The 9,464-nt window shown below is 44.8% G+C and overlaps 1 protein-coding gene across 1 annotated transcript; it reads left to right on the top strand.

The window, feature by feature from the left end:
• The first annotated feature begins 2,009 nt into the window (after positions 1-2,009).
• On the top strand, positions 2,010-4,477 carry LOC149390290 (uncharacterized). The gene is made up of 5 exons (XM_089619737.1): positions 2,010-3,117; positions 3,265-3,332; positions 3,438-4,181; positions 4,291-4,396; positions 4,467-4,477. Exons 1-5 carry the CDS (start codon positions 2,010-2,012, stop codon positions 4,475-4,477), a joined length of 2,037 nt encoding a protein of 678 aa, XP_089475863.1.
• Positions 4,478-9,464: the final 4,987 nt, after the last annotated feature.

Here is a 9,464-nt window from a genome sequence, read left to right on the forward strand (position 1 = left end):
TCTCGCACCTCGCTCCGGAAAACTTCTGTCGATCAAGTTGCCACTTCAAGAGCTTGACGTTCCATCGTTAACTCTTCGGCCATCTTCGCCACCGCTGACTAAGTGCGATCACATTTTCCTTGGGTGACTCCCAGTTCCCCGTGAGCCTCTTGAAGTTCTTCGCGGAGACTCGCAAACTCTACCTTTGAGTGAAAACCTCGCTCGGCACGGGCTAGCTGAGACTTCGCTTGAGCAAGCTCGTCCTGGGCGAGTCCCATACGTTGAATGAGGTCGTGAAGAATCTTCTCGCCTCGTGTCGCACGTGCAAGCACCTGGGAAGGAGGACAAGTCAGCAAAAACAAGATCCTAGCAAAGCAAAGCGAAAGGATAAAACAGAGGGAACTTTCTCTGTGCGTCAGAGACGCCATTGCGGAAGAATTCCACATCGCTACTTGCCCGATGCCCTTCCACATCTTCAACGAAGATTGCGCAAGCCCCTGGGAACATTCCCCTCTGACCTCTACAGCCTCCGCCTTGATAATCGATTTGTCACGCTTCGAATCCAAAGACGTGTCCGGAAGAGCTGAGGAAGAGGATCGCTTCAAGGAAGCGCGGGGGCCACTCTCCGCCAAAGGACCGACGTCGGACTTCTCCCTGCCGTTCCGCGCCGTAATCCGGGAACGAATTGCCGCCAACGACTTCGGGTCTCGAGAAGATTTCTCCAAGCGCGCGCGAGCCCTCGCCCTAGCTGAGGAAGCTACAAAAACAACAAAGTCAAAACTCTGACTGACAAAAATAACAAAAATTGAAAAAAGAGAAAACGCCAAAGTTCTGGAAGGCCACTGCTCGAGGGAGACGACACGGTCTCTTCACGGCCAAGAGGGAAAGGTGGGAACCACCCAGTGGACGCCATTAGCTCGGGAGAGCGAAATCGCTCCCCAGCTTTCCGAGCCTCTGACATTCCCCGGATCTCTTTCACAAACTGGAGGTCAACGGCCCCCGCATCAGCAAAGAAGTCGGTCAAGGGACCGAACCAGAGTGGCACATCTCCAAAGGCCTCGATCGAGACCCACACTCATGCTCTCCTGTTATGCTTCTCCGAGTCCGTGATCAGTTTGGTGTTTCGGCGATCGCGGGCCATGAAGAAACTGGGTTGCCCGGGCGCGCAAGGAAGACAATATTGCAGAAGTCGCTCACGGTCATCGCCCGCTCAGTCTAGCAATCCCACTCCATGTGACACATCGCCACCATGCGATAAAACGCCGAGCTCATCTGGCAGGCATGCACCCCTAATCGCGCGAGGAGCTGCTGGACGATGAGCTGAAACGGTAATCGTAACCCGCAATGGAGACTTGCAACTGAAACTGCGGCAAATCCACGTCTTAGATGGAAACGACGATCATCCGGCAAGGGACGGAGAAGCGCCACGGACGTCGGAATGGCGTATGCCTCCCTGAGACCGATGAATGCTCGGTAGATGAGCGATCTCGAAGCATCGATCCCTGAACAATCGAAGCCCTCGGGAGTAGCAAAGCCTTCCATGGGATACCACTCCGTCTTAGCGAGAGACCTCGCCGACACTGTCATTTCCGCATCTGAGATCTCGGACCGAGCACCTCTTGGCCGTTGACCCTTCAGTGTTAAAGTATTATGTTAATTCCGTGTATACTCTCCAGAATAGTCTAATTAACGTGTAACATTGTTAAAAGGCCCATTAGGTTGATTGTTAGATGGGCTTTATTTTTCTCCTTGTTAGTTAGAGCTGATTAGTGTGTGGGATTAATTCCCTTAGCTGTACACGTTTTTCTTAGCTGTCCTTAGTTGTCAACAGCTGATTATTTGTTTCCTTGTATAGTAGGATTAGGTTTCCTTATTTGTTTATTTCCCTTTCCTTGTAATGTGTATAAATACACGTCTGATGCTAATGAGAAAATATCAATTCCGCACATCTCTTTATCTCTGTTTTACTTTTATGGTATCAGAGCTACACAAAACCCTAAAACACATATAGGTACTCGTGATCATACAACATGGCCGAGTCCAATAATATCAGTTTTACTGGAAATTCTTCTTCTTCTCAACCTGGGATTAATCCTATTATCTCAGCTGACAATTCTTCTCATTCCATCACTTCCCATAAATTGAATGGGAGTAATTTCATGGAGTGGTCTCAATCAGTCAAACTCTTCGTTCAAGGGAGAGGCAAATTTGGCTATTTGTCTGGAATCACAACCAAACCAGACGTGAAGGAAGATGCAGCCAAATATGGCGTTTGGGAGGCTGAAAATTCCATGATTATGTCATGGCTCATTAATTCTATGGATGCAGGTCTAGGGAGGACGTTTATTTTTCTTCCTACAGCAAGTGACATCTGGACGGCGATTAGAGAGACGTACTCTGATCTTGGCAACGCTGGCACACTCTTTGAGATAGAAACTCAATTGAGCAAGGCTAGACAAGGCGAGAAGTCAGTGACAAAGTACTACACCGACCTGAAGATGCTTTGGCAAGAGGAAGACCTTTATTGCAACCACGAGTGGAGCTGCCCAAAGGACAGCGCCTTGTACCAGAAGCTCGTGGAGAAAGGAAGAGTTTTTAAATTTTTGGTTGGCTTGAATGCAGATCTTGATGAAGTCAGAGGAAGGATTCTTGGCCGAGACCCTCTCCCAAGCACCCGGGAGGTTTTTTCGGAAGTCCGGAGAGAGGAAACTCGTCGCCAAGTCATGCTGGGATCCGGAAAGAATGAGGCTGCACCAACACATTCAAAAACGAGTGCAATGGTGTCTTCCAAGCCTAATTACAACAACAACAATAACAACACCAACAACCGGAACCCAAGAAATTCCTCTGGCCGCTACAACAACAATGCTCCAACTTGTGAGTACTGCAAAAAGATAGGGCACATCAAAGCAAAGTGCTGGAAGCTTCACGGCAAACCTGATGATCTTCCACAGCCCTTCAACAACAACAACAAGGGTGCCTTTCAAGCCTCTCAGTCCACGGCACCCAAGTCTCAGCCAAGCAGCCCTAGAGCCTCTTCATCAACTCAAGATCAGTCTTCTTTCACTAAAGGAGATTTAGAGCAAATGCTTAAGATGTGGTCCTCTCATCAATCAACATCAACCTTAGCTAAAAAAGGTATTCATGTAGCAGCCCTTAAAACAACCTTAGAAAACTCCAATCCTTGGATTTTAGATTCTGGTGCTACAAACCACATGACTGACTCATCATATCTTTTCCATACATATTATCCTTGTTCTGGTCATGAAAAAGTGAAAATTGCAGATGGATCTCTTTCAGCCATCGCTGGGAAAGGTTCAATTATTTTATCACCATCCATTACTCTTTCTAATGTTCTCCATGTTCCTAAACTTGCCTATAACCTCTTATCCGTCCATAAATTGACAACTGATTCACAATGCAAACTCACTTTTATTCCTTCTGGTTGTGATTTTCAGGATCTAAGTTCGGGGAAGATGATTGGCAGTGCTGAAGAAAATGGAGGGCTCTACAACTTCACATCCGAGACCACCTTGAGTAAACAAATTCAGAAACCTCTTTGTTCTAGTTTATTTTCCGTATCTGATGACATTATGTTGTGGCATTTTCGTTTGGGACATCCAAGTTTTGGTTATTTAAAGCATTTGTTTCCCTCTATATTTCATAATAAGAATATTGATTTTTTGCAATGTGAAATCTGTCAATTGGCAAAACATAAAAGGTCTCATTTTCCTACTTTGAAATATACACCTTCTAAACCTTTTGCTTTAATTCATAGTGATATTTGGGGGCCATCTCGTGTAAAATCTTTAACCAACACTCGCTGGTTCATTACCTTTATTGATGATCACACTAGAAACACGTGGATATACCTTTTAAAGGATAAATCTGAGGCTGAAAACACTTTCAAAATTTTTTACAAAATGGTTGAAACTCAATTTGATAGCCGTATTCAGATTTTGAGAACTGATAATGGTAGAGAATATTTTAACAAAATCCTTGGTGAGTTTTTAAATGAAAAAGGCAAAATCCATCAGAGTTCTTGTGTTTATACACCTCAACAAAATGGAGTTGCCGAAAGGAAAAATAGACATCTACTTGAAGTTACTCGAGCTATAATGTTTTCTATGAATGTTCCAAAACGTTTTTGGGGAGAAGTTTTGTTAACTGCTACATATCTAATTAATAGAATGCCAAGCAAAATCCTTAGCTATAAAACTCCCATTTCTACACTTAAATTTTTTTTTTCCGGAGAACAAATGTTTCACACATCTAAATCCTAAAATCTTTGGGTGTACTGCCTTTGTACACGTTCATGATCATGCTAGAGGAAAATTGGATCCTAGAGCAATTAAATGCATTTTTCTTGGTTTTTCACTAACTCAAAAAGGTTTTAAATGTTATGACCCTAGCTCGGGTAAATTCTTTGTAAGTATGGATGTCAAATTTTTTGAAAACCAACCTTTTTTGACAAAATCCCTCTTCAGGGGGAGAATAATATTGAAGAGTGTTTTTGGGATTTAAATCATTCTCTGCCTATTTTGGATCTGCCTAATATTTCTAGCCGTGTACAAAATGTCCCAAATGCTCCAAATGATCAAAATGAAATGTCATCATATAATGAAAATGGAACTGATTCAAATGAGGAACCAATATCTGATTTCCGTGTTAACTCAAGAGTGCAATCAGAAAGTGAAGTTGAAACTCCAGCACTGTCATCATCAGAACCAAACACGGATCAAGGTAATTCTTCTTCTTTCATCTCAAATTCACCCATTCTTGATGAGTCAGCCGAGAGTATAGGTACACTTGAAATTCTAGATGAGCCAATTGCCCTTAGAAAAGGAACCAGAAATTGCACCACTAGACAAGCCGAGAAGTTTCCCATGTACCCCTTGTCTAATTATGTCTCATATAAAAATGTGTCTCCTGCCTTTAGAGCCTTTACCACAATTTTGTTGATTGATGAGATACCTCGTTCTATTTATGAAGCTCTAAGTATTCCTAAGTGGAAAGAGGCTGTTTTAGAGGAAATGAGAGCTTTAAAAAAGAATGAGACTTGGGAACTGACTGTGTTGCCTGCAGGAAAAAGAACAGTTGATTGCAAATGGATATTTACTATCAAGTTTAATGCCGAGGGAGAAATTGACAGGTACAAAGCAAGGCTGGTTGCTCGTGGGTTCACTTAAACCTATGGGCTGGATTACGAGGAGACCTTTGCTCCGGTTGCCTTGACTGGCCACTACGACAATTTGACGTCAAGAATGCCTTCCTCAACGGAGAACTAGAGGAAGAAGTCTTTATGCAGCCACCTCCGGGATTTGATCACACGGCCAATGGGAAAGTGTGCTTTCTTAAGAAGGCACTGTATGGACTCAAGCAATCTCCACGAGCTTGGTTTGGTAGATTTACTAAGGCGATGAAGGATCAGCAATACACGCAAGCCCACAGTGATCATACCATGTTCTACAGACATTCTCTAAATGGTAAACTCGCCATATTGATTGTTTATGTGGATGACATTGTGATGACAGGTGATGATGAGGCTGAACGCAGCAAGTTGACAAGATTCCTAGCTCAGCAATTTGAAGTGAAAGACCTAGGAAGTCTCAAATACTTTCTAGGTATGGAAGTGGCCAGGTCCTCATAGGGGATTGCAATCTCACAACGAAAGTACGTGCTTGATCTACTCAAGGAAACAGGTCTACTCGGCTGCAGACCTACCTCTACTCCAATTGATCCAAATCATAAGCTCACAACGACAAATGATGATGAGGATCCGGCAGACCAGAAAAGGTATCAAAGGCTGGTTGGGAAATTGATTTACTTGGCTCACACACGGCCAGACATTGCATTTGCAGTGAGCCTTGTAAGTCAACACATGCACAATCCATCCAAGAATCATTTAGATGCTGTGTATCGCATTCTACACTACCTCAAAGGAAGTCCGGGAAAAGGAGTTTTATTCAAGAAGGATGATGGGAGGCAGATTGAAGTGTTCACAGATGCTGACTATGCCGGGTGTTCAGATGACCGGCGATCAACCTCAGCCTATTGTACCTTTGTTTGGGGTAATCTTGTGACGTGGAGAAGTAAGAAGCAAGCTGTTGTGTCTCGAAGTAGTGCAGAGGCAGAGTTCCGAGCTATGGCGCAAGGTATTTGTGAGATCATTTGGATCCGAGGCATCTTAAATGAGCTCCGGGTTAAGTTCACAGCTCCCATTAAGCTGTTTTGTGATAACAAGTCTGCCATCAGCATCGCCAACAATCCAGTTCAACATGACCGGACAAAGCACGTGGAGATAGATCGTCACTTTATCAAAGAGAAGCTAGAAAGGGGGGAAATTTGCATGCCATTCGTTCCAACATCAGAGCAGCTAGCAGATGTTCTCACCAAAGGGCTTTACAAGACAAAGTTTGAAGACTTTTTAAGCAAGTTGGGCATGATAGATATCTTTGCACCAACTTGAGGGGGAGTGTTAAAGTATTATGTTAATTCCGTGTATACTCTCCAGAATAGTCTAATTAACGTGTAACATTGTTAAAAGGCCCATTAGGTTGATTGTTAGATGGGCTTTATTTTTCTCCTTGTTACTTAGAGCTGATTAGTGTGTGGGATTAATTCCCTTAGCTGTACACGGTTTTCTTAGCTGTCCTTAGTTGTCAACAGCTGATTATTTGTTTCCTTGTATAGTAGGATTAGGTTTCCTTATTTGTTTATTTCCCTTTCCTTGTAATGTGTATAAATACACGTCTGATGTTAATGAGAAAATATCAATTCCGCACATCTCTTTATCTCTGTTTTACTTTTATTCAGGACACTCCGTTGCAGGACCTTCGGCTCCCGTGCACGTCTCCGAGTCACCTCTGGGATCTTTTGACTCTGGCCCAAAGTCCTCCACGCTGTCAATCTCGTCGAGAACCGACTCTAACAGAGTCGTCGTGGCCACGTTGACAACTCCTCCCGGCGCGCCATGAACGTCCAAGTCAGACTTTGTCATATCAAACCGGGGCACGTCGCGCGCTCCCTTGCCAACCAAGTTGATCACGAGGCAAGGCGCAGCTTCCCCGGATGCAGGTTGACCGGAACCCTCGTCCGTGCCACGCCCAGTCGGTGCGCACTCCTCCCGAGGCTGAGGTGCGGGCACAGTCGCGCCCATCTCGCCGTCTTCAAACCACTGCTCCACTCCATTTGGATCCTCCTACACGTGCAATGGAATCTCCCCTAATCCCGAGAAGAGGTCGTCCTCTACATGCTCAAAGTCTTGAAGCAAGAGAGAGAAATCAATCTCGGGATCCTAAGTTGAGAATCCATCATGCAAAAGTGTAGAGAAAGAGAGAAAAATAAAGTGGAAGAATAAGAGGAGGGAGGCCACTATTTATAGACCCCTTGGGGGGTAGGAGTCCAAATCCTACTCCCACAAGAGGGAAAAAGGAGGAAAAGACCTCCAAAAGTCGAATTTCCCCGTGCAAATGCGTCACCCCCCCCCCCCCCGCACGGGGCGCGCGCGCCGCACAACCCACGTGCCGCGCGACAAAAAAAAAGAAGAAAAAAATGGGAGACGGTGAGGACCTTGAAAATGAAGTTTCCTCAAACACCCGGCTGAAAGGACTTAAAGTTCATCGCCTAGAGCCTCCCAAGCGACGAACTTGGGGGGCTAATGTTGTCGGTCATTTTCGAGAAACCCGGAACGCCAAGAAGACGCGCCGCTCAAAGGACCGATGGTCAGGCCGGAGGTTCTGAAGAGTGGTAAGCCTTCCGTCACAAGTCGCTAGCAAGCCCTCGTGATGAAACTTTCAGCTCCTCGAGTCGAGTCACTCTACCCGAATCGAGCCTCACTCCTCGAGTCGATTCGCTCTCCTCGAGTCGAACCTCGCTCCTCAAGTCGAGTCGTTATCCTCGAGTCGAGCCTCGCTCCTCGAGTCGAGTCATTCTCCTTGAGTCGAGCCTCGCTCCTCGAGTCGAGTCGTTCTCCTCAAGTCGAGCCTCATTCTCCTCGAGTCGAGCCTCGCTCCGCGAATTGAGTCGCCCTCCACGAGTAGAGACTTTCATATTTCACGCGACTAGCATGATATCCGGATCTCCGACTGCCCAACGGGCCAAATAAAACAAAGGCCGTAGAGGCCCACAAAAAGCCAGCCACCGCGCCGCGCCTGGCTGGACTCGTGCCTTGGGGGGCAGTCTGTGCGCCACGCGCACGCTGCGCTCCTCCTCTTAGAGGGGCACGCGCCCCCAGTCCCACATGGATGAGAAATGAGCCTCTTAAGGCCCTCCAACTACTATAAATACCCCCTCTCATTGAGGGGGAAGCAATCCTATTCATTCCTATTGATTCGCTCGAATTCTCGCTCTCCTTCGCTTCTCTTGATGCCATTTCTTGACTGAAGTGCTCTCTACAAGTTCCCCAGGATTCGCGCCTCACTCTGCGTTACACACGCCCTGAACTATGTTCTAACCTGATCCCACACACGGGTACGTAGGCAGCCTACACCAAAAAGGCACGGTCACTCCTCCTCCTCACCCATTCTCTCCTCTGAGAAGCACGTTGATTGGAGAAAACCCAGCTCGAGATTTTCGAGTTCACACCTTTGGCTCGGGTGTGGCCACTTGGTCCGGCCTTGGGTCGAACCGCCAAATGCTTTTAATCGTTGTTCATTTTCGTGCGACAACATTGTCTATATCACATAGTGAATCTAGAACTCCGACTTTCTCAAATGAGAGTACGTAAGCTATGAAATGACATGTCTCATTTCAGGATTGAGGTAAGCATGATGCAATTCATAATAGTGACTTTGAGACAGAAGAGGTTAACTGGTTTGTTCTTACAATGTCTCTAGAAGTGCACTGGTCAATTCAATATCTTCAGAAGATACCTAAGAAGAACTATACAGTCTCCAACTCTCTATGTCTCATAACCAGACATCATAGATTATCCTAACAGTCATACTGAGATCAATAGTCATTTGATTCTTAGATTGTGAATATACTTTTTTAAGCAAACCATGAAGAGTTTGTTCATGGAAATCTATATTTGACTCTTCATTTGTTGTTAGGCTTGTTTAAGGACTAAAGACTAAGGTTTATCATAAAGCTTCAAACAAACAATGAAGAATGAACGAAAGTTTCAACTCTTTATTAATTATTCAGCAGTTACAAGCAAGAGTCTTTGTGAGTCTTTTTTACATCAATGTATAGCACAACACTTAATCAAGTAAAAGGTTCCGAATCTAGTCACTTGTTATTCAATGTATAGCAACATCCTTTACATAATCAAGCTCATCATTAATGATGACGTATTGCTATCATTAAATAATTTAAGAAGTTCCGAATCTAGCCACTTGTTGTTCAATGCATAGCAACATCCTTCACAGTATCAAGCTCATCATTAATGATGACGTATTGCTATCATTAAATAATTTGAGTAAAAGGATAATTGAATATTATCTTACCACGTGGTTTGATAAATCGATAGATAGAACTTAAGG

This window comes from Urtica dioica, chromosome 7 (genome assembly GCF_054948205.1).
Source record: "Urtica dioica subsp. dioica isolate 48M chromosome 7, U.dioica_male_clone48M_v1_H2, whole genome shotgun sequence".
Lineage (NCBI taxonomy): Eukaryota > Viridiplantae > Streptophyta > Magnoliopsida > Rosales > Urticaceae > Urtica > Urtica dioica.

What these genes read in the sequence shown, in the direction of transcription:
- LOC149390290 (XM_089619737.1), top strand. Translation starts at nt 2,010, where the DNA reads ATGGCCGAGTCCAATAATATCAGTTTTACTGGAAATTCTTCTTCTTCT. An exon ending in ATCAACCTTAGCTAAAAAAG is followed by an intron (nt 3,118 to 3,264) that starts GTATTCATGTAG and finishes TGAAAATTGCAG; the next exon opens with ATGGATCTCTTTCAGCCATC. An exon ending in TTAATAGAATGCCAAGCAAA is followed by an intron (nt 4,182 to 4,290) that starts ATCCTTAGCTAT and finishes GCCTTTGTACAC; the next exon opens with GTTCATGATCATGCTAGAGG.